The sequence below is a fragment of the Nycticebus coucang genome, chromosome 17 (genome assembly GCF_027406575.1).
Source record: "Nycticebus coucang isolate mNycCou1 chromosome 17, mNycCou1.pri, whole genome shotgun sequence".
NCBI classification, from domain to species: domain Eukaryota; kingdom Metazoa; phylum Chordata; class Mammalia; order Primates; family Lorisidae; genus Nycticebus; species Nycticebus coucang.
The window spans coordinates 54,837,952-54,864,093 of NC_069796.1; the positions used below are offsets into that span (position 1 = coordinate 54,837,952).

Sequence of the window (26,142 nt, forward strand, 5' to 3'; positions counted from 1 at the left end):
CGATTTCTTTTTATTTTTTAAAAAAACAAAATTGACAAGAAAGTTTAGGTTATTTTGTGACAATAATTTAGTATAATAACCACAATTATGACTGATAACATATATGAAGACATCAGAATTTTAGGAACATTGTGATGCAATTTAAAGTGTACAGTTAATTGGTTTTTTGTATATTCACAGAGTTATGAAACCATTACTACAATCTTATTTTAAAACTCTGCATCACCCCAAAAAGAAACCCCTTACAAAATAGCAATCACTCCCCATCACCCTTCAAGTTCTCCTAGCACCAGGAAACTACGAATATACTTTCTATGTTTCTGTATTTGCCTATTTTATATTCACTGAGTCATGTGACATGTGGTTTTTTCACTTAGAAAAAAAATGTTTTCAAGGTTCATCCACGTTGCAGCTTGTACCAGTACTTGATTCCTTTTTTTGCCAAATAATATTTCATTGTATGGATATACTACATTCTGTTTATCTATTCATCAGTTAATGGACATTTGGGTTGTTTCTACTTTTTAACTATTATAAATTACACTGCTATAAATATTCATGCACAATTTTTTTTTCTTGAATATATACCTAGGCATGAAAATTGTTTGGTTATATGTTAACTATATGTTTTAACATTTTGAGGAATTCCTAAATTATTTTCCAATGTGGCTGTATCTCCCATCAAATTTTAATCAAAAAAGTGTTTTTCCATGTGTCAGTTTGAAGGATTATCAGTTTCTCTTCATGGTAGCATTTCCTATAAAATTTCTTTATTATTATGGCTTATCTTTGTGATTTTTCATGTTTCCATTAAGATGTGATTTTTGGCTTTTGTCTATAACAAATTTTCAGTTTTAACTTTGCATAACTGAACATATAATCATGTTTAGCTTTAGCCATCTTATTTCATGTTATTTCTATAAGCAATATTAATTATAATTCAACAAAAGATTGGTATTTTCTTCTTATTTCTAGAGTAAAGGTCATTAGTAAAAAGGCACAGGTATATAGATCTAAAACTGTGAGACAAGTATCCTGCTTCATCCTTAAATTCTTTCCCTCCTTCTGGTCTCCAGCCTTCAACCAATATCTGCCTTATGTTACTTCCCCTTCAAAACTTCCTTATTCTAGCAAGGATATTTCAGAGCTAAGACTGGAAATAAAAAGCACAGATTGAAATAGGTTAATGTATTTATTTTTATTTTTTTTCCTTTTTTTTAAATTAGTATTAGATCATAGCTGTGTACATTAATGCAATCATGGGGCACCATGCACTGGTTTTATAAACAGTTCGACATATTTTCATCACACTGGTTAACATAGCATTCCTGCACAATAACTAAGAAAATGCCAGAAATAGGTTAATTTAAACCCAACTGGTAATGGCTACATACATTATTTTTCTTAGACGTATTTGCATTTTAAATGAGTGATGGCTACCGGAGCCTTCTGGGGAAGCAACGGTGCCACCCTCAAAAGATCATTTGCAAAGATGGCTTTGAGAAATGCCTTTGACATCTCTTGAATCTCAGATTCTTAGTGGTAGAAGGCACTTTGGGAGTCAACCCCCTCTAAATTTCATTTGCTTCTAGAGAAACGATCAGCAATGAAGTATGACTTGGGCAGTACCACCCTGGGAGTCAGCATTGGAACTAGGCTTATATCACCAAGGGTAGCAGGCAACATCCAGAGCCCTTCCTGTTGCTCCAGGTCATCTCTCCAGGAGACCATGCTGACTCCCTGCTGCTCAAGAATACACAGACAAGGGTGGGGATGTGCATAATTACCTCTCTGGAGTTAAGACAGAAATTCCTCATCAGTATCCTTAGTGCCGCTAAATGACCCTGGGTAATTGCATTGCCAACCTCCATCTGTTGTCCAGTGACCGCTCAGCCCCAGCATCACTGAGTCAGCCCCTTGGGTTCCCGTATCCTTCTGATCTGCACTTTTCTTCTTCTGACCTAATGAGCTCTCAAATCTTTACAACTGCTAGCTAATAGGATGCAAATTGCATATACCATCCAAATACAAAAGACTTGCATGTTCCAATAGATTAGTTGATAATTAGGCTTCAAATTACTAATTAATTCAGTTTGAAACATAGTCGAGTATGTGGTGTGTTTTCCTCCCCCTTCAGAGGAATAATGCGATTCGTAAGATGATAATTTTTAGAAATTCTGCCACATAATTAGCCTGCTGCTGCATGGAACTGACCCCCTCCTTCAGAGTGTTTGTGATTAGGGTATAATTATAAGAGTTAGGGACCAAGGAAGCCTTGAAAGGTTTAACAAAAGAAGGAAGCTGCACTTTCATTTTGCAGTTCTTGCTGTCCCCATCAGAATGCTCAAGCTTCACAGTAGCCAGCAGCATCCTTGTAGCAGATCACCTTGCAGGGTGCTTTTGGGGCTCAGATAGCCACCTTTGAAAGGCTGCTGGAAGAGAAGAAGGAAGCAAATTGTAGGTCAGAAAGGAGAGCTCATGGGCAGAGTGTTAAAAAACAAAACCTGCTTTTTGTCTAGATGCCACCCTTAGCTTAGCTAGCTTTGTATTCTTGGGCAACACTCCAGTGCTCAATTTTCTTGTCTGTCAATTGGGAATAATAGTTCCTTCTCTGCCCACTCATAATGTAACTCAGGGAACCAAATATGTTGCCAAATACTACTATACTTCAAAAAGTTACAAGTATTCGGTGCAGGTAGAGAGTTCTTACATCATATATTAAATCTACCTATCTGTACACATTCACATGTCATGTGATGCTTGCACACACATATATCCTTATATGTACTCATATTTTATACACATTTGATAGAATATGTATATGTATATTTTCATAGCATTTGGTATGTTTGTAACGTGAGCTTAAACCATGCAGAAACCAGAAAGTTATGCCACTGTTTCTCATAGATGCACCTGAGCCCTGGCACCCGCTGGAGTGCCAACACCACTCTGGCCACCAGTACTCCTCCTACTACCCCAATGCTGACACTGCATTCACTCCCTGCTCTGAAACTGGGGGTAAGAAAGACACCTGCCAGAGACCCCACAGCTACAAAGTTGGATGATTAAGGTGGCAAACTCATTCTAGAAATAGTGCTACATATCTATGTAGTGATAGTCAATACACTCACCTTCGAAGTACTCCCCTTGGGAGTTATACGCCAATGCCAGTGCCTAGTCTTCCCTTCAAAGCAATTTTGGGACTCTTTTTCTGGAAGGGCCATCAGAGTCATCATTGTGGGAAGTCTGACAACTGAGTTTGTGAATTCATCCTAGAATAATTGCTTTGAAGGGTGGACTAGGCACTGGCGTCAGTGTTTAGCTTCCCAAGGGGAGCACTTACGAAGGTGACCATTCTGACATTCATCAATGAGGCATGTCATACTTTTTCTAGGATGATGAGTTCACAAACTTAATTGTCTAACCTCATAGGTTATGACTTACCAGAAGCAAATCTTAGATCAAAGAAATATTTTCAAAACAGGACCTGTGGGGCAGCACCTGTGGCTCAAAGATATGCCGGAGGTGGTGGGTTCAAATCCAGCCCCAGCCAAAACTTAAAAAAAAAAACAGGACCTGTGGACCTCTGTAATGTGTCTGCAGAGCCAGTTTGGGAAATATGGAACTAACAAGTAATTGCTTTTGTGCTGCTGTGATTGTGGGGATGTAAGTACCTAAACCATGGAAAAAATGACCAGATTATCATATTAATAATTAGAATTTCATTGGAATAAAAGAATATACTTTAAAAGATTTGTAAGGAACCAGAAGTGCCCTGAGAATGTATATAGTTTCTATCATACCCTAGTTTGAGGAATACTGATTTTGTTGGACAATATTGACGAGTATGAACCATTTAGCGTTTTCTGGAGACGTAATAATGGAGCAATCTCTCCCATTTTCACACCATATTATAACTTCTATGACATATTTGCATGAATCATTCCACTGGGTTTTGAATGCCATAATACTCTTATAAAGTAAACAAGGTAGAATTCATCACCCCCATTTTATAGATGTGAAAAATGAGGTTTCAGAAACATTGCATGACTGTGATGCAGAAGGGGAAGGCAGGCACTTAATTAATGGAGTTTGGCTGTCAGGAATATGACCAAAGCAAAGTCATGTAGGCATTAGAATAGGATGATCAGGCTAAACTGATGCCAAGCCACTGAGCAATGAATTGGAATTCCTTAAACCTCTAACAAATGACAACAACAGTGGCAACAACTTCTACAATTTACTGAATGATTGCTACATTCCAAACATGATGATAAACATTTAAATGCATATTGATTAAACCCTCATCATAGCCCTCAAGGTTAATATTATCCTCAGATGAAGAAACTGAGCTTCAGAAAAGTTAAGTGAGTTTTCCAGAGTCACAGAGTTTCTAAAGTAATGGAGCTGGGTTTCCTCTCCAAGACTATGGAATCCCAAAATCCAGGTTCTTACTATGGTGCTGTCTGACCTTGAGCAGGGGGAGGGGTTGACTTGAACAAGAGGGCTGGCATTTAAGTCTTGCCTAAGGTAGCAGTGATAGACCTGGGATTCAAACTCAGGCTTTCACATTCCTGTTGGACATCTCTTCCATTATAAACTGATAGATTATTTTTTTAATTATAAGATATAGTGCAATGGAGGATAAGGGAGAGATGGTGGGAAAGTCATCCCGGGGCTCACTGGGTTACTAGAAGACCAGGGCGATCAGAGGTGGAAGTTTTTGTCCATGTGGCAGCTGATCTAAGTCCCCAGCTTCATCTCTGCCCCTCTGCTAGATCAGCCTTGAGAAGAAACTGTTCTTTAGTCTTCTCACTCTCCTATGGAGAGAAATCTGTGGAGTCCTTCTGTCAAGGATGAGCTCATCCACTCTCTTCAGTGCCTGTTTTCCTGTTGTCTCTGTGCCACCCAGGGTCATTTTTGCTTCTGCCAGCTATAGTTAGGCAGGTGTTATAGTAGTTGGGAAGGTTGGCTCTGGAGTCAGACGGACCTGGATTTGAATTCTAGCTTTATACTTACTAGCTGTGTGACATTATTCAAATCATCTACCCTCTCTGAGCTTTCATGGCCTCATCTCTAAAAAAAAGGAATAATGATGTTATCTACCTCCTCAGGGGGCGTTATAAGAATCAAGTGAGATAATGTATATAAGTACTTATAGTAATATATAGCCCCAAATAAGCATTCAGTAAATGTTAATAATTTATGGCATAATCATTGTCATCATTATCTTCATTATTAGTGGAAAAGACACTTATATCGGAGGGCAATATACTACCTTTGGGGTCCCTCAAGTCCCTCACAGACTAAATCTCATCTACCTGTTATATGCTACCACAATTCCAGGTTTTTTCACTTACCAAAATTGAGATTAGGCAACTGATTCACTCTTATGTAATGTCTTCCTCATTGTTTATCTGTAAGCTCCTGTGGGAAGGATTGTTCACTGTTGGAATTCCCAGTGCCTGGCAAAGTGACCTGCATCTAACGGGTGTTCTTTAAACAGTCACTGAATGAATGAATGAATGAATGAGTGAGTGAGTGAAATGGCTTCTCAGGAAATAATGTTTGCACCCACATACCACATGCACTTAAAGGCAAAATCCCTATGTCTGTGCTAAAAGAAGCAGAGATAGCAAAGAATGTGAATCCAGTTGTGAATATGCAAATGAGCAGTTGGAGGTGTGTCTCTGAGGCTTCTAACCCACTTTCCACCATAAGGGACCAGAATCTCCTCTACAGCATCCCTAACAGAAACACCTGCATTGGTTCCTGCTCGAATAATACCCAGTAAGGGGAAAGTCATACCTCTGGGGCAGCCCTTTATCTTTTCAAAGGGCTCTGACAGTTTCCACAATCTTGCTCGAACAGGGCACAGCCTGTGTTCTGTTCACTCTGTGCCGCCCTCTCATCACTTCTGGCACTGCCTGCCCTCTTATTCTTGCAAAATATGTCTGTTGCCCTTCTACAAAGTGGCCTTTGAGTATTTGGAAGCAGGCACCCTGCTTGCTCTTTGGTGTTCACTCCTCCAGCCTAGACCCCATCCTGTTCCCCCAGTGCCTTCTCACAGGACGTGGTTCTCACAGCCGACCAAACAACCATCAAAGGTGCACCAAGCATGTCCGTGTGCTGTGCAGTGCTCTGGGCTCATGAGAGGAGCACTGAGAAGCACGAGGCTGAACTTCTGTCCTGAAAGCAATGTGGCCTTGTCTTCTCGCTGGGTTGGAATACATAAATAAAGCTCTAAAAGAATATCAGAGAGAAATCACAGCCTGTGACAATAATGCAAGCCCCATAAATGACCATCTGAAATGTCAGAATGTGGTTATTGGAGAATAGAGAGGTCTGCATAGAGTGGAGGGTGTCTGGTAAGGCTCCTAATGCAGCGTCCACCCGGCCAGCGGTCGTGTAAAGAGGGTGCCCTCACCTGGGTTGGAGGAATCCGAGAGTTAGAGCTGCAGGGTCCCGATGAGCTCATCTTTCCCAGCCCCTCATTTTACAAAACAGGCACCCAAGGCCTGGAGAAGGGAAGTGAGAGGTTGCCCTGAAGTTAAATGGCAGAACTGAGCTAGGATTCGAAGGAATCTGCTCCTTCTTTGTTCTTTCTTTTCCTCCCAAATGCTGCCTTTCTCTTTATTTTCACAATGTGTCTATGCTTGTGTGTGTGTGTGTGTGTGTGTGTGTGCCTGTGAGAGAGAGAGAGGCAAGGAGACAGACAGACTCTGCAGCACCCCCCTCCTCCCCAGGCCCCCCTCAGATCAGAGTTCTTCTCTGCTGGGGGTTGGGATTGTTCCAGCTTCCTTGTCTCCCTCGCACCCTGCCTTCTCTCTCTCCCTCTGCTTTCACCTCCCTCTTCTGTACGAGTTGGTCACTTTATGATCACCAGAGCAGACACTGCAAAGAGCCTCTGAAGGGAAAAGGGGAGTGGGTGGACAGAAAGACAAATCCCAAGTGCCAGGAGACTCCTCCACGGCAATCCAGGCACCCTTCAGGCAAGGCAGACTCTATGTCGTACTTTGTGCTCAGCCCCATCCTCTAGGATAATCCACCGTAGGGACCTATGAGAGTTCCTGCATCTCTAAGAAAGGTGAGATTACAGTCCCATTTTATGAGTGAGGAAAAGAAAGTTTAAGTTGTTGAAAGATCTTTGATTAAGGTCACATAGCTAATACTAGAATCCAAACTCAAACCTCTCCAATTTTAAAGACTAGGCTTGTTCTCCACTGGGCCACAGTACCCAATCTAAGGAAATATTTGCAACTCATAAGACTGAAATTATAACTGAACAAAGCCAAGAAATAAACTCCTTTTCTCCTTAAACTGGGCACCAATTCTGGCTCAGCCACTTATTAGCTGTGTGTCCTTGGGCAAGTCACTTTACCTCTCTGTACCTCAGTTTCCTAGTCTGTGAGTGGGAATAGAATGTGTGCTTAACATGACTTAATGTGGGGGGGGAATAGTAATGTGCTTGACCTGACTTAATGTGTGTAAAGTCTTAGAATAGCAAGTGCAGCAGAGGCCTGGGGGCTCCTAACTCCGCCACTGACTCATTATCATTTGTGCAAATAATTTTATTTTATTTTTCAGAAGATCTCAATTTGTTCAAGATCTGGCATAATTTTTCAAAAGAAAAATGTTCATCCAAGGGACCTTTCTTGCTGTGCAGTTTAGGGTTCTAGTTTTCCTGACTCTCTCTGCAGTTCAGAGATATCAAAAAAATAAAGATAAAACGTTTCCAAACCTTGCTTCCTTCATCATAAGGAAGAGGCTATTCCATTAATTTCAAGTACTACGTGTATCCTTTGACCTTGCAAACCATGCTCACCTTGGCTGATTTCCATGCCAAGTCAACATCCTGGGGGACCATTTCAGATATGCAAGGCAGTAGCTGCTATTGCTCTGTGTAGCATGGAAACCCCTTGCCACCACCAACTTAGAAGCAGGAAGGACCCCTTAGTACCAGTGTTGGCAGGTGGTGGTGTTGATGTATAACTAGAAGAGTCCAGTCCTTGTTCTCTTACCTGTCCATCTGTAGTGGGAAGGAAACTGAGGCCCAAGAGACATAGGGCTTTAGGTGAGTACTTATCATGTTCCAGGCCCTGTTCTATAAATTTGACATATAACAAAGTTCATCCTCAGAGAAGCCCTGTGACATAGGTACTGTAATAATTGCCATTTTGCAGCAAAAGATACCGAGGCACAGAGGAGTTGAGTAGGCTGCCCAAGGACTCACAATTAAGAGGTGGTAGGGCTGAGATTTGAATCCAGTGTGACGGATATAGGTAGTTGCTGAGGCACACTATCTCTGTTGCTGTGACTTTGAATCTCAAAGCATGCCTGAATTGTCTGCTAAAGTGTTCTTCCCTGTCCTCTTCAACAAACCAAAGGCTTCTTTTCTTTCAGACTTCATTGCTTTCACTGGAAAGCCTTCTCTAAGCTCTATGGTCAGGTTTGGGTCCACTATTTTGCTCTATAATTACTTACATAATATTGGCCTTTCTCTTTACACCTCAAGCAACTTGAAAGCAAGGACAAGTCCTGTCTTATTCTCTGCTACCCTTCCTGTGTCTAACATGTGCTTGGCAATATTAAACACTCATGAATGACTGAGTGAATGGATGAGTAAATGATTAACTAAAATATTCCTTTCCCCACTCCTAGGAAGTTTCAAATGTATTCTATGTTTGAACTTTTGTTGATTTTGTCACCAAGCAATCGATGGGAATCTACTACATGTGAGGCCCTGTGAATATGTATTTCATACTCACATTTCATCAAAATATGAGCTGGCTATGAGTCCTTAACCAGCCTTCTCTGGGCAGGAAAGTTTTTATCGTGTAAAGGGATGATGTTGCTGGTTTCAAGTTCATCAGAAGCTCTAACCACACTAGGAGACTCTGAAAGTATAAACTATGGATAGGCCTTTGTCTCATGCTCTGAAGTGGCCCTGGCCAGGTGTCACCCCAATTGCATGCAGCTAGAGCAGAATTAAGATTCAGGGACTGTCTGGAAAAACAACCATCCCCAGGCCAGGTAGTGCATCTCAACAGCCTTGCATCAACAGCCCAGGTTGGAGGTCCTTGGCCTTCTGCCACCAAGTCCCAGCATTTTATTCTAAATCTCAGAACTGAATGAAATTGGTTTGTGAGATGCTGACTGACATTTATAATACTTTCTCAGTAGTGGACACCTCTGTGGAGGGGTATGTCTGTTGATGTTATTTGCAGATAACCAAGTGTGCCTCTTTGGTTTCAAACACAATTCCTTAAGTCAACACCAATCCTTTTTTATCCAATACAGATGATATGTTCACAGATTTAATCATGGCTACAATGTCTTGTTGACTTAGTGGGAACCAGATTAGCCTGTGTGTTACCAAGTGTTATATAATGGATACCTTGAAGGTGTGGTTGATTAAAGTGGCTAAAATAGGAAAATGTGAAGACTTTTATGCAGAGACATGGGTATTTGAGGACACAATTAAGTCCTCAGCCCAGGAGTATTCCACAAATTCACACATATACATATTCATGTGCACACACCTGTGTGATCACAGAATTGTAGATCAAAGCTGGAAGAGCACTTAAGAGATAAATCTACTGGCTCAGAAATTTCTAGACTTTTTAGTTTGAAGCTCTATTTTCAAATGGAGGCTTGAGGGAGAACTCTAATATGTGAAGCGCATAAAAAGGAAAGCTACTATGGTGGATAAGAGAGGGTTGGGATCTAGGACCCCATCTTTCTGGCCTTCTTCTAACCCAGCATAGTAACTTCTAAAATACCTGTGACTAGGAACATAGCTTGAAAGGTCATGGATCTGGCCAGTGCCCTTAGTCTGCAGATCAATTCCTGTAGAGGACTAATTCTTATAGAGGTTGTGATAATTGCTCAAGGACAAACAATTCCTAGAGTTCAAAGATAGGACAAAACTTAAGAGGTTGTCCCTAAACCTCTTCTCCTAACACTTATTTATGACCTGGATCACACACACACAAAAAAAGTCAATAAAAAGATCTCACTGGTTCACAAGAGAAAAACTGAGGCTGAGAGGAAACAGGATTGAAGCTTATAAGAAATAGTAGAGGGCAAGCAAAGACTTTCTATCCCTTCATTCCTCCACGTGTATAAAACACACTATGGGCCTCTGCCCTCTAGGAGTTCACACTGTCTTAGGACAGAGGAGAAGAGAACGCTGAGAGTGGCTTAAGAGAGAAATAAAGTGCTTTGTGGTTCACATTCCAAGTACCAGCACATATTAAGGAGCAGAGACAAATGTCCTGATCTCATGGAAATCTGCTAGGTTCTTTTCAGTATAAAGATGCAGGCCACTGCAGGTGCTTTGTGGATGGACAGGAGATAAGTCAATCAGTTGGACTGCACTGGTGGTTAGGAGGCAGGATGGAAAATGGAGAGAAAACAAGCCCGGGAATCTTGTTACTGGTAGCACTATGGTTTCTGTCTCTTATTAGCTTGCTACATTGGGCAGGATTTACTCTATTAATTTAAGCCTCAGTTTTCTAATTCCTCATTTGCAAGTGGAAGTGATAATAGTACCTTTACATGTAGGGTTCAGGCACTATGGTTGTTATTGTCATTATTGTTTTAGCCAAAAATCTGCCTCCCATGACTTCTACCCATGCACTGATCCTGGCCTACCTTTCAGAGCCTCAGAGAACAAATCTTCCACCTCTTCCCCATGACAGCCCTTACGAGATACAAATATATCTTTCACTTACTCTCTTAGTCTTTTCTTATTTTTTAAGCTGATCATCCCCACTTTTTTCAAGCATTTGTAATGTAACAAGACTTTTCAAACTGCGCTTCCCTGTAACTGTCCTCTCAGTGAGGCTGTCATCTAAGATGCTACTTGACAATTTGGAGGAACTTGGCATGTTCAGCTTGTGCTATTCAGCATATAAAGGACCAATTCTCTAATTTTCTCTAATCTTTCTTCTTCTAGATCTCAAGGGGTTGGGGTGGAAAGAGTGCCCTTTCCTGTATCCCAGGAAAATAAACTTTTTCCCTGCTCCTTTCCCTTAATGAACTGAGATGCTCTTTCTTCCTTCTGACGGGCATGGCGTGGGCACAGGCAGGATGATGAGGGCTGAACAGCTTGTATGTGACCCCTTGAAAGAATCCAAGAGAAAGGGAATCCAGCTTTGAAGACAAAGCTTTTCATCCTTTTAAAGCTGTGTTTCTGTCCTGTTCTCCCAGGCTTCTTGCTTAACCCAGTCCCTGGATTTAAAGCAATTCTAAAAACACCTAACCTCTTGACCCAGTGATAATGATGATGGTGAATGTGACGATAGTAATAATAGCTAACATTCATTAAGCACTTACTGTGTGCCAAGCACAGTTCTCAGTACTTAATTGTATTAATTCTTTTAAGCCTACACCAATTTGATGCTGTAGGTGCTATTATAACCTGCGTTTTGGAAGACCAGAGAACTGAGCCTCAGAGAGGCTAAGTACCCAGTAAGCATGCATAATTCGTTCTTTTGTTTCCAAATGCATGTGCTAATTAATAGCCATAATGATGGCCCAGAGCCTCTTCAAGATCCTTAAAGCATTCTCCGAATCTGAATCTTCACAGCAAGATGAAATCACGTCCAATGTAGTTTATAGCGTTAAACATCTCTTTAGGATATCGTAATTACTTGAAACGCCTTTTCATTTTAGTCCTTTGAAAATTATAATTGACATACGATAGATAGAGTGAGTATATTAACTTGTTTACTTAACTGAGCACTTTTACTCCCAGTCATTGTACGCAAATGGCTTTTCAGCACTGTGTTGCCTCATATAGAGGGTGTAGAGGGGAGGAGACAGGTTCTAACCCCAGCTAAATCAGCACCCACCCTCACGACTTTAAGCTACTATTCTCCTCTTTTGACCTCAGTTTCCCACTGATACAATATGAAGAGTCTGTTCTGATCTCTAAAATCTTGGCTGCTGGGTAGCTCGGAAGTGAGCAAACTCTGGCCCATGGGTCATATTATTTATTTTTATTTATTTATTGCAGTTTGGGGCGGGGCTGGGCTTGAACCCACCACCGCCTGGTATATGGGGCCAGGGCTCTACTCCTTGGGCCACAGGCGCCACCCCATGGGGTCATATTTAATCACCATCTGATTTGTATGGCTCACAAGCTAAGAATAAATGTGGTTTTATATTTTTAACTCAGTGGAAAAATCCAAAGAAGTTCATAACATGTGAAAATTAAACAGAATTAAATTTCAGTATCCACAGCTAATTTTTATTGGGATAGCTGTGCTCGTTCATTTCTGATTGTCTACATATGGCTGCTTTCATGCCACAGTGGCAAAGTTAAGTAGTTGAGATAGAAACCAGATGGTTTGCAAACTTGAAATATTTACAATCTGGCCCTTTACACATAAAAAATTGCTGCTCCCTGGTACAGATGTGAGGTTGGTGGGTACTAATAAGCTTCAGATAAACCAAAAGCTTATTGGTGTCCTCTTAAATAACCTTAGGAGATTGGTGTCAAAGAGAGAAACCTAGTGGTGTCCCATGATGTTCTTTCAAGACAGAAAGCGTATTTGAAGGCTCCTGCTTTAGCAGGGTGAGACATTTATTCTAGATTATTAACTGTACCGGCTACTGTCTGAGGTTCTATGCCCCTCTGTGCCGGGGCAATCTGGATACACCACCTGAAAGCCAAATTCATGTGCTTTTCCACTGAAAGGACAGTATAACCCATTAGTGAAGAAGACAGATTTTATGATTGGACCACAGTTTGTATCCTCACTTGCTGTATGATCTCATTGGAGTTTTCAAAGGTCTCTGCACCATAGCTCCTCAACAGAAAATTAGGATGGATACTGACTCACCTATTTATGCAAATAAGTATCCAGTGTCTACTGTACACATTTACCTCTCAGAATTGTTGAAGGAATTAAACAGGGAGTGTCTATATAAAGCATTTCACAGAATACCTGGATCAGGATAAGAGCTTGGGCAAGGTATAAAATAAATCTAGGGATGACTTTCGATTGATTACTTAATTTATTGTTTTCAAATGGCAATAACTCAAAACTCTTAAAAGGTTGTTTGGATAGCGTTATGTAAGGCAAAGGAAGTGGTATTTTAGCCATTGTTGTCATTTGTGTTATTTTTATAAGTAATGCTTCTGAGGCCGAATTGCAATAGAGTATTTGACCGCACCAGTGTTCTTTTTTATTTATTTATTTATTTTGTAGAGACAGAGTCTCACTGTACCGCCCTCGGGTAGAGAGCCATGGCGTCACACGGCTCACAGCAACCTCTAACTCTTGGGCTTAGGCAATTCTCTTGCCTCAGCCTCCCGAGCAGCTGGGACTACAGGCACCCGCCACAATGCCCAGCTATTTTTTTGCTGTTGTTGTTGTTGCAGTTTGGCCGGGGCTGGGTTTGAACCCGCCACCCTTGGCATATGGGGCCGGCGCCCTACTCACTGAGCCACAGGCGCCGCCCCGCACCAGTGTTCTTTAATTTCAGGTCAGGGGATCACAATTAAGCAGGGCTCTCTTAACAGACTATAACAAAGCTTCAATAAATACATCAACTTACCTTCCCTGTCCTGCCACTGCTACTCCCTGTCCCATTGTCTAGTGACTAATAGATGATTTCTGACAAATAAGTACAACAGAATTATCTGAGGAGTTATTTTTATTTTTTAAATATTATAAAGGTAATGCATTCACATAATAAAAAAGATATTGCAAAAGGGTATAAAGTAAAAAGCAAAGCCCTGTTCTCCACAGTCCCATACTTTGTGGAAATAGCTACTTTAAACCTTTTCTGTATTTGATTATGATGGTTTCCTCCACACTTCTTCATAGTATGATTTTTTTCTTGCTTTATCAACTTTAATTCCATGTCTGACTTTCCATTAGAAAGATGATGAATTATCTCATACTATCCCCCACATCTTCTCCTCAATGTTTGTTACTTATGCTATTGTCTGGAGTTCTTCGGATGATTACCTTTATCATTGTAATCTCTTGAATCTTGATTTTTGATTTGCCAGCATTAGAGTTTTGTCAAAATAGAGATCTTGTTTCTTCTTTAGGGCTGCCAAATGACAGTCCTTAGGGATGGCTGTTTTGCCAAAGCTCCCTTAGGTGCTTTTGTGTCCCTCAGGTTACGGACCATTATCCTGAGAGCTGGCAGTTTATCTGTCAGTTCCTTTGCACTTGAATGAAGATAGCAGATAGAGCATCTTTCTTCACCCACTCATTAGTCACACATGGGACGGAGTGAAATGCCACGAAGGTATGGAAGAAGCAGACAAGAACATAATGACCTAGTAGCCTCAGGAGTTCTCTCATCACAAAGCTCCATTTTAGATGAGAAATAGTCCATCAGGCTGTAAAGAGCAACATGTGTTGCCAGGGATAGGGGGCAGTGGAAGGAGTCTGGGTTCAGACCTGCATTCTCATGCTAAATAATTTGAACAACACTGAATAACTTGAATAAAAAACACCCTGTATGTTAATGTCATTTTTATTCTATAGCCACAGTGTATGTAGCAATGGACTGAGCATATTATAAAATAGGCAAAATGGCTCAAAGAGAGTAGTGACAATCCAACATCATAGTTAAAACTTTTAATAGAATATAATTAGCAATGTAGTGTCCTTATACAATACTATATAATAAATAGCACAAATAAAGCAGATAAGTAAAAATGCATTAATTATACATTACCCATCTAAGGTTTTTTTTAACAAAATGAAAAACAAAATTAGAAAATTAAATGACTTAATTAAACATCATTTAATGGGAGTCTCCAGGGGAATAGAGTGAATGAGTTGAATTTTCCAGTTAACCATCATGTAAAGAGTTAATGCCTTTATGTCCCCTTCTTAGTTAAGAACATATTTCTATATTGGCATAGTCCATTTTCTGGCATTATGGAGAAATCAAGTCAAGTAATACTAAGGGACTCATTTCTCAGGGACAAGGCACCTTATAGAGATGCAAGGTTATCATTACCAGCATGAAATTTTAAATAACAGGAGAGACGTCAGCTGTTAGATGAACATACATTGACACCCCTGAGTTATTTCCTAATTTTGTTTCTTTTACTTAACATTACAGCTCTGAATGTGTTTTATCCTTCTTTGTTCATCCTTTCGCAGAGAGACAAGAAAGTTTGGATGATCACATCAGTTTGATTGTATGTCACTGAGGTTTGGCTCCACTAACCTTGTAGTCAGACGTTCTGGCGATGGGGTTGAACAGCTCTTCAGTTTGAATAAACTCTGCCATTTCCTTTGGCCTCCATTATGTTTGAGATGGAAATGTACAAAATTTCTAGGGACTTGCTACATATATTTTTTTAATTTTAGGTTAATATGAGGGTACAAATATTTAGGTTACATTGTTTTCACTTCCAAGAAAAGTTCAAGTTGTAGTTGAGCCCTTCACCCAGGGGGTATGCTGTATACATTTACAGTGTGCACATTAGGGGAGAACTTGCCAATTCCTCCTTCCCCCTCCCCTTTCCCTCCTCCCCCTCACTTAAATAAACATGTGTTTTTCTTTTGTGTGGACATGTAGTTGTTTATATAATGGTTTCATATTAGTATTGAGTACATTGGATACTTGCTTTTCCATTCTTGTGATACTTTACTAAGAAGTATGTATTTCAACTCCATTCAGGTAAATATAAAACATGTAAATTCTTTATCTTTATTATGGGTGAATAGTACTTCATGGTATACCTGTGCCATAATTTGTTAAACCATTCATGAGTTGATGGGGATTTGGGTTGCTTCCATGTCTTGCTGATTATGAATTGAGCTGAAATAAACTTTCTAATGCAGATGTCCTTGTGGTAAAATTTTTTTTCTTTTGGGTAGATAACCTTTGCTATAGATTTTCAAGTGACAGAATGTGACTGCAGGAGATGATTTCCATTTTATTCTCTCAGTAGTTATTTTATGATCAAGTTGTTCTTTTTAAGGTCTCTAAAAAACAATGGAAAATCTCTGCACTGAGTACTAGCTTTTAACCAGTCCTGGGGTGGCTGTGCACTTAGTGTAACATCTTGGAATGCGTATTGGGTAGGGGAACCTAATTCTGACTTCCCCTTTACTGACAGCTGGCTAGTACTGTTGTGCAAATCGCTTACCTCTGAGAAATTCTGTAAACTGTGGCTACAGAACAAGTTAATCTCAGAGGTCTTTCCAAACTGAGTTTCTCTTTTTTACAAAATTCATCCACTGGTGTTTGCTGCTTGCTGGTCATATGACCCCTGACTAACTGGCATTCTTGCTTGAGGAAGGTCTCTGGTTTTAATTTTTTCATTAAACAAATATATATTATGTACCCATTCTATGGCAGGCATTGTTCTAGGTGCAGATTCTAGGACACATCAGCAACCAAGACAGAAAAGGGCCTTCTCTCATAAAGCTGACATTCTAATGAGAGAAGGAAAGACCAGGAAACACAGAGTAAACAAGAGAGTCTCAAACGGTGAGAAGCGCTCTGGAGAAACCTAGCAGGGCGCTGAGATAGAGGTGATTGCCTGGGGTGTTCTTCCAAAAGCAATTCCTAAGACAAGGATTCAAATACAAGTGGTTTCTTTGGGTGCAATCCCTGGGAAACACCAACAGGAAATCAGGGCAGGGAGGGCAGCCTATAAAGGTGCATCATCAAGACACACTGCCGGCAACTGCAGGAGCACAGTCCCTCTCTAGATGTTAGTGCAGAACTTGTGGGGTTGTGCCACCCAGGAAGGAGGATTCTGAGGCTTTTATCTCCTAACTCCCCATCTGTTTTTGGTTAAGAGCTGCTTCTAGGTGCATTAACTCCCCAACATGACTGGCTTACCTTGCAGGTAGGTGGAGCAGCAAGTGTTTGCAGTTAGTATATCAAGTAGAATACCAGTGTATAAAGGAGAATGGAAATGAACATGATGCTGACAGTGTCTACCACAGAGCAAAAATTGGATCTTTAGATAAGTAAGCCCTCTTTGAAGAGATGTCATTCTAGCTGAGATCTCAAAGATGGAAGGAGCCAGCCAGAAAAATAATCATTACCAGGCAGAGACAATAGCAAGGACAAAGACTTTGAGTGCTCCTAATCTTTTATCCTGCAATCCCATTATTAGGTATCTACCCAGAAGAACAAAAATCATTTTACCACAAACACATTTGCACTAGAATGTTTATTGCAGCCCAATTCATAATTACCAAGTTGTGGAAGCAACCCAAATGCCCATCAACCCCTTAATAGATTAACAAATTTTGGTATATGTATATCATGGAATACTGTTCAGACATAAAAAGACAGAGTGTATCTTTTATGTTTACCTGGATGGAGTCAGAACACATTCTCCTTAGTGAAGTATCTCAAGAATGAAAAAAGGTATCCAGTGTGCTCAATACTATTATGAAACCAATACATAAATACACACTTATAGAAATGATAAAACATAAATGATAAACATATAGTCTAGCCAGAGGGAGGGGTGAGAAGGGAGAGGGGAGGTAAGGTTGGAGAGTGATTGCTGGGAGGAGGGAGGGCATTTGATGGGATCTCACCTAATAGGCACAATGCAAGGATATATTTCAAAATAACTAAGAGTAAATTTTAAATGTCTTACAACAAAAAATAAGTGAGTGATGGATATGTTAATCAGTTTGATTTAAGCATTCCACATTATATATCAAACCATCACGTTGTACCCTATACATGTATACAGCTATGATTTTAATTAAATTTTAAAAAATGAGGTAAAAAATAAAAACAATAAAGAATCACAGACCTGTAGAGACATGGGTGGGGAGAGAGGTATCTCCAAATCATGAAGTCTATTCTTTCACATAAGAAAACTGGACGAAGGCCATGAGAAATTCAGAGATGCAGGCAGGGCTGTAAGACCCAAAGATGGAGCTGGGACCAGCGCTTAGTTCTTTTGTCTGCCAGTGAGCAGCTGTCCCCGCCTCCATCATACTAATCTCCCATTTCACTCATTAGGATTCAACAGTTTCCCCGAGCCGTGTAACTGAAAGAGCATTGGCTTTATGCTCCATTACCTGCAGCAGACCTCCAATTATACAAAAAAATAAAATAAAAAGACCCTCACCTTAACACAAAGCTCTCCCTAGTCTGAGGTGGTCACTCTGACCTCCCTTCCCACCCTATCTCCAGTCACACATGGTGCTGCAGTGACACCAGCCTCCTTATTGCCCCTTCAACATCCTCCCATCTCTGGGGCTTTGCTCAGAATGCTCTTCCCCAAATATCCCCAAAGCTCAGTCGCAAGCTTGGCTTTCCTCCGATCCTTGTGCTGACACCACCTCCTCGAGGAGGCTCATCCTGATCATTCCCTTCAAAGCGTGACATTGCTCCCCTGACCCCCACTCATTTATTCAGCTTTGTCTGTCTTCATAGGACCCATTGCTACCACCAGTTTACTGAACTAGATTGAACTTTTCTATGCTGCATATTTACTTGCTTGTTTATTGCTTGTTTTTCCCATAGAATATAAGCTCCATGAGAGAAGGAATTTGTTTTATTTGCTCTTAGAATAGCATGCTATAGCTTTTCAAAAATGTCTGTTGAATAACTAATGAGCAAGTGCATGAGTGAGCAATTGAGTGAACAAATTGCCTTAGTTCTGTCCTCTCTCAGCTGCTAACTCACTGAATGAAAGACTTTATGCAAGTCAGTTTCTCACTGTGTTTCAGTTTCTTTATCTGCCGAGCAGACATTTAAATTTTACCTTATACATAGTAAAGCAATAAAGTGAAAAGGGGCCATTGGTATGAAAGTACTGTCTACTCTTGAATATTATGTACAAACACAAGATTTCCTTCTCAGGTTGAAGGCTTCTTGAGTTTGAGTGAACTTCACCAAATGAGCTGGAAAGTCTGGTTCTGATTAAGAATGCTCATGGATGTAGAGTTGGTTAGGCCTCTTCAGTGACAAAGAGCTGGTCTGTTATACAGGAAAACACACGGGGGGTGGAGTGGATGAAGACCCAGATCAGAACCCAGTCTCTTCCACCTCTGTGGCCTTGTGGAACTCATAGGAGCTCACCCCAATGAACTTCAGACTCCTCTTCTCCTAAAAAAGCGGAGGAAGGGAATTTGTCCCATATATCTGGAGCACCATAATAATTTTAGGTGCCACATACTGATCACTCACTCTGCACCACACACTTGACATTTGCCACCATAGTACATCTTCTGCCCAACCTCCTGAACTCCATTATTCAGATAAGAATACTGTCAGGTAACCTAGTCCATGGTAGTATAACTAGTAGCTTTCAAGTGGCAGAGCCAGCACTTCAACCCTGGCATGCCAGCTCCTGATCAAGTCCATTTCACCATTGTGCTAACTTGTGTACTAAGTGGTAACAGGTTCGGAAGGGAGGGAGACACAGCCATTGCTTTGAGTCAGCTCCACAGAACAGGATGGGAAATGCTGTGATTCTGCAGCACAAGAAGATGATTTAACCTGGCAGCATGTTCTGACTTCTCCCTCCTTTCTCCTCCTCAGGGCTTCATGGACATTGACTTGAACAAATTCAAGGAGAGTGGGGCCAATGTGACAGGTTTCCAGTTGGTGAACTACACCGACACCATCCCAGCCAAGATCATGCAGCAATGGAAGAACAGCGATGCTCGAGACCACACCCGGGTGGACTGGAAGAGACCCAAGGTCAGCACAAGAGCAGCCGGCAGCAAAGGACCGGCCTCTCCCCCAGATTTCCAGATTGTGTTAGTCTTTGGAAAGGAATGGGTTTTCTAAAAGCAACACACTAAGGGAGATGTATTTATAAAGATAGAAGGATGTGAGGTGCAAAGGTCAGACAACCCAAAATGACAATAGGTTGAACAAGTTAGACACTTAGTTTTTCCCTGATGTAAACAAAGTTTAAGAGTCAGCAGTCCGGGAAGTGTGCAATGGCTCCACAATCATCAAATGCCCAGGATTCTCTTACTGTCTTGCTTTGCTGTCCTCGGCATAGGGCTGCTACATTGGAGTCCAGGATAGTTGCTTAAATCATAGCCATTTGCTCAGCATTTGCCCAGCAGAAAGGAAAAGAAGCCACACAATCTTCTTCTCAGTTGCATTGACCATATCTCAGAAAATTAACCCCTGAGGCTGGTAAGTGGCGGTTCTCCTCTGGGCAGAGCCACCGTGTAGCACAGCTCGGAGGGATGCTTATTGCTTTGTGGCTGAAACCTCCTTGAGTTGTGTAGTGAGGTGGCCCTTCTGCTGGTCAGCTATTTGCCCAGCTGAAAATTAAGAGAACCTGGAAGGGTCAGACCTCAAGTATGCGCAGACTATCTGCCTCTCGCTTACCATCAATGCAGCTCTAAATCCTGCAACCAAAATCGAGAATGGTTTAGAATAAGGATAGAAAGTAATTTTTTTCCCTCATAAAAAATCAAATAGATTGGTAGTGGCTGTGTGGAAGATTGTGTTGAGAAGGATTCTGAGGCTACGTTTATTTACCTGGGGCAAACAGTGAATCTTTGCCAGACTTTGCCTTGCCACACGCTCAATTTATTTTTGTAAGTGGTGGACCATTTAACTAAGATACTTCTCATTGTGCTATTGTTTAAACTATTTAACTCTTCAAGGATGAGGACTTGTTTTGATGTGAGTTTAAATAAACAAAATCCCAAGATATGCTTTAAAACAATGAGCAAACCACATAGGAGTTAATTAATATGTGAATACTCCACAAATTTTTCAAAATACTTGAGCAGATTAAAAAAATAATATGAATGTAATATCATTTTTAAAAAAGAAGTGATAGAATTAAAGTTAAAAACTAGAAAAAGACTTACACATTAATTCTTCAACTCTGAATTGTGAACTAGACAACATTATAGGAATTAGGAACAAGTTAGTGAAGAAATCTGGTGTGCGTCTCAAAACTAGGAAATATTCTCCTCGACTGTTATCCTGGTTTTGTTTCACCCACATCCTAGCCCCCCTTTTGTCAGGAGGCAAAAGAATTGATAGTTGTCATGAGTAAGCACCAGGGGAAACTTTTCTCTTAGTTGAGCCACATGCAGAAATTAGGGGTCACCCTTTTTGGATTATTACTTTTTCTCTTATTGTCACAAGGGATGATAGACTAAACAAGTCCCATGGCTTCCAAGGAATGACCATATCTGGTTTTCCATGGACTGTCTCTGGCCTGCAGATGTGTTACATTTAGACTATACATTTCTTTCCCCAAATGAACCACCATTTTAAAAATTGCAAGATTGCATGCAAAAATCTAGAATTTTGGCTTTTCTTCAAAAGTCATAGCCAGTGATGTTGAACTCACAATTCAAGAGGGCAACATTGGCCAGTGTGGTGGAACAGCAGCTCCTGAATAAATCATGACATCACCTGAAAGTGCAGGCAATCCCTCCCTGGATCACCACAGTCTCCCCACTTATAGCCTGCATCTGGCCTCCTGTACCAGAAAACACATTCCTAAACAGAGCCCCATGCCTACCTCCCCACCAGTTCTCTCTGGTAGTTAACTGTCTCCATTCCTCCCACTAGTACACTTCTGCGCTTACATATGATGGGGTGAAGGTGATGGCTGAGGCTTTCCAGAGCCTGCGCAGGCAGAGGATTGATATCTCCCGGCGAGGAAATGCTGGGGACTGTCTGGCGAACCCAGCTGTGCCCTGGGGCCAGGGGATTGACATCCAGAGAGCTCTGCAGCAGGTAAGGCTGGCAATGGTTGCCCCATCTCACGGGAGCCTCAGTCTTGGGCAAGACACAACTACTTTTTTTTTTTTTTTAAGGAAGAGCACACCTGAAGTTTGGAACAATGACTGCATTGCATTTGTGTCTCTCAGCACACACATAAAAAAAAATTTTTAAAGCAAATAATATGGAATAATCATTTCTTATAGTGTAAAAGCTGTGTTTTCTGCTTAGCAATTAGACTGAAAAAGGAAAGCTAGTGATACTGTGTGTTTAGAAAGGGGACTTGAAACTGGAATGGGATGAAACTGAGCCAGGTGAGCAGTGTCCTGGAGACACGCCCCTCTTGCCATGATTTTCTGGATTTCTCTATTACCCTTGCTCTCTGCACACATTCTGTGAGGACCTACTGTGTGGGGAGACCCAGAAAATATTTCTTAGTACTTCTGATGCTACCTTCTTGCTTCTCAGCCTTGTAGGCATCAACTTTATTGGCACTTAAGAACAGCTGAAAAACAAAGATAGAAAATATCTGTGCCCATTCCAATCAACTGGCTGTGCAATGGATTCGGAGGCTGAATCCAGGTAGAGGGGGAAGTATAAATATTCCATCAGTGATGTGTCTGCTGTGGAAGCAGGATGAGACAGTGGTACATATGGTTGTATATTTAACATCCCTGGGTTAGAGGATCCTGCCAACATGCCTCAGCTTTTTCATTCTTGGAGGTCCTAGAAATCTCTAGAAGGACCTCAAGTCCAAGCCATGGTCCTAACAAATAGCACCATATTATGCCTCTGATGCCTCCTGATAGAGAGGATGTCTTTCCAAAGGCCCTGGAAAAGGATGGCATTGCTTACTGCACAAGGAAGACAGGGCATCAGGCACAGTGGTGAGACAGCAGTGCCCCTTAGAACCCCACTTCCCAACCAGTGGTGTTGCCCAGGTAAGACTTTTAAGACTACATTCAGCAGAAGATAAATTGCAGATCCTGAGGGGGAAAAGGCATTTTTCTGAATGAGGGATAAATGTAGAGCAAAATGTACAACTATTTCCATTTCCACATGTGCATAATGCTAGCAGTTTTCACAACCTGGAGAAAGAGACGAGAAAGGAACCTCACCAGCTGTTCCTCAGCCCTGATGAAGCGCCTTGTCATAGAGGAGAATGAGGAGTTCCATCCTTTGGAATGAAGCTTAACAAGAGCCCTGCTAACTGTGGGAGGACTGTGCAAAGGAGGACCTTCCCAGCCATTTCTGCCTCCCTGGGTCCCTGCACAAGGTGCCCCCCAAGTCACCAGACAGCAAGAGCAGACACGAGGCAGCTTCCAGAATGATTGCCAAAGGGGCAGTGCCTCCCCCTCAGCTTATTGAAAATGCAATTCCAAGCTTCACAGTCGAGACAGATTCTGTTTGCAATGTGAGATGGTTTCCGAAGGTCCCAGGGACTGACCCTTGCCTTCACAACCTTCCCACTCCCTTGCCTCTCCCATCTTAATGGAGTCCCTGAAAGGGTATTCTGACACCACTACAGCAGTGATGAAGCCTGGGAGGTGAGGCAGAGTGGAAGGACTCTGAGCCAGCAGGCAGGAGAGCTGGGCTCCATGCCTAGCTGGGCACCTGGCTCTCTGGGTAATCTTGACATATTCATTTAGCTCTCCTGCAGACTTACCTTTCCTTATCATTGAAAATGAGGAGCCAAGTCTCAACTGGCTCTAAGAATTTCCAGTCTCAATTTTATTTTCTTATGGTATGACCCACATCCTTCTGATTATAATATATACCTATTTTTCTACTTCTGCCCTCATAAGGTTTGAGCAGTTGCTTTAGTCAGAAGAATATTGACCTCTTTTCTTTTGTCTTAGAGCCAAGATGCATGTGCACGCGTGCACTCCTTCTTTTAATTAACTGCTTCCTGAGGCCCTACTGTGTGCTCTGGATAAGAGAAGAAACTCCCTCCAGTGTCTATGGAGAAAACAAAATAAAGAAAAACTATACTACAAAATCAAAACAAATAACAAAAAAGCCAGAACATTTTGACCCTAAGATCAGAGATTCAAACTTATTCTTTTTCAAATCTTCAAAAAGCACCTAGAATCAAAAGAGTTTATTGCTAAAAGAGACCTGAGAGATTACTGACTTACATTCCCCCTCACTTTGTAACTGAGACAGCAGATCTAGAGTGGGTAGTGACTCACCCAGGGTCACACAGCCGCTTAGCAGTGGAGGCTACACCACACACCAATTCAGGGCTCCTCCTCCTGCCTAAGCCAAACCTGTCCTATGGCTTAGGGGCATTGTGAGCGGTGACCACTGGGGCCTTCCTCCGCATAGTCATGGCCACTGTCCAGCCATTCCCCCTTCTAGACCACCAAAGGCTGGGTAGATCATGATGGTAACCAGTGCTTGGAACTGAGGGCTCAGAAGCTCAGATCTCTCTGCTCTCCTGACCACTGGCCTCTGGATGGCACAGTGGAAGGAAACCTGTGGGTCAGTTTGTGTTAGAGCCGGGATGTCTGTGAGTTAGCCCCAGAGGCCCAGCATAGCCTTCCTGGAGGGCCAGCAGTCTGGGGAGTTAAATTCTAACATGGCAGTAATAGGTTTGATGCCATAAGGGCTTACTATGTACCAGGCTGTTCATATGCACTATCTCGTTGAGTCCTCTATGATGCCCAGAGGTAGCCAGTTTTATTAAGTATATTTTGCAAATGGAGAAACTGAGCTTCAGATAGGTTATAAAACATCCCAAGATTGTACAGCTAGCTAGTGAACTCCAACCCACCTTTAGTTGACACCTCTCTTTCTGTGCTTAACTGCTCTGAAGCTCCAAAGGCCCAGCCTGACAGCCAAGACTCAGGAGCTATGGCTCAGCCCCCAGCAACACATGGCCTTGGGCAATATCCTCCAACCCAGCTGTGATTTTCCTAGCAGAATGAAAATAATCAGCCTGCCTGCCATCTAGGGAGCTGTTCAGAATATTAATGTACCCACATCTTAGAAGCCCTGGGCACTCCAGGAAGGAGGTGGGATTAGGGTACCCATATGTTGCCTCTGGCTGGCAGAGAAGACCCAAATCCCCAAGTCAGGTTCTTAACATTTAGAAGGTTAAAGGCATTTGAGGATGACTTAATAACAACAACAAAATCTGTTTACTCTTTTTCTCAGAAATATGCACACATGTACTTATACATATTTTTGCATGACCAGGGAGGGTGGAAACAGAGCTGGTCATAGAAGCTCATCCCAGGAACTCATATTTAGAATATGAGCCCTGAATAGTGACCATCTCTCTTAGTCTGTTTTTATAGTCTGCGAGCCAACAACAGTTAAGTACATGGAAGTGAAGATATACCCAGCTTTGCTAGACAGAGTCTGCAGAGGGCTGAGCCATTAGAGTGCTGAGACACAGTCCCTGCCTTTCAGGACTCACAATCCAATTCCAAAGGCAAGACAAGCCTATGAGAAATATCACAATCCAATTCCAAAGGCAAGACAAGCCTAGGAGAAATAATAGCTAGGAAGGTGCAGATGAAGGGCTGTGGTGCTGGTCAGAGCAGAATGCCATCACTGAGCAGCCCGGATGTGAACAACGCCTCCTGTAAGAGTGTGATGGGGCCTTTTGATAGCGAGAGATATAGACTGGAGTAGCCTAAGCAAACTGAGGTGGATGGCCACATACACCTTAAAGGAAGGGAAAACTTGAATAAGGAGTAAATCAGGTTTTGGAGGTTCTGGGTGGGGACGCCAATGAGGCTCAGCAGGAGATCAGAGGAAAGGTATAAGGTGAGCATCCTGCCAGCCTGGAAAGAGTTAGGATGAGAAGAGCCAGGTTTTAACCGAGGCTCCACCAAGCACTATTTAGGGGATCTTAAGCTAATTGCCCAACTTTTCTAGCCTGATTTCCTCATCTTCTAAATAGACAGAATCCTTTTAGCATCACCTTTCCCACTGGCTTATTATAAGAGTCAAAATTATCAGAAAGCATATTGTATATTCTTCTATGAACTTCAGGGAAACTGCATGAGAGAAACCAAGATTATTCATTCCATTGTTCAAATGGAAAAGTGAAAGCTCAGAGGGGTCCTCATATTTGCCCTGACTTCAATAACTAAGATGTGGTGCAGCTGGAACGCAGCCCACAGGCCTCACAAGTAGCATCCAAGAGAAGGACCCACAGGAGGGGACTGTGAAGGTGTCATACAGGGAAAAATGTTTACAAAGTATTCTCTATGTGTTGCCCACCTCTTTGAAAATTTTATAATGAATATTTTGTAAATAAAGATACATTTAGCTGCAATTTCCTATTTTCCCTATGCATGGCATCTTTATGGGTGACTTTTGGGACACCCTGTAGAAGCTCTGGGTCCAGAGTGTCTTGTCTGTCTCCCCCATAGCTACTTTTCAGGTTCCAGTGAGGGAGGAGAAGAGTCAGTACTGGCAACAAACAAAGATTCTTTCCTCAGC

The 26,142-nt window shown here is 41.7% G+C and overlaps 1 protein-coding gene across 3 annotated transcripts in view; it reads left to right on the forward strand.

The window, feature by feature from the left end:
• GRIA1 (glutamate ionotropic receptor AMPA type subunit 1) overlaps window positions 1–26,142 on the forward strand; it is a 368,086-nt gene that overhangs the window by 186,955 nt on the left and 154,989 nt on the right. For all 3 annotated transcript variants that reach the window (XR_008375243.1, XM_053566867.1, XM_053566868.1), the window contains exons 6-7: window positions 19,516–19,677; window positions 21,532–21,699. Coding sequence is in view for 2 of the 3 variants with exons in the window: in XM_053566867.1 (XP_053422842.1) it covers window positions 19,516–19,677; window positions 21,532–21,699 (330 nt within the window). In the remaining variant the exon portion in view is untranslated. The remainder of the gene's footprint in view (window positions 1–19,515; window positions 19,678–21,531; window positions 21,700–26,142) is intronic.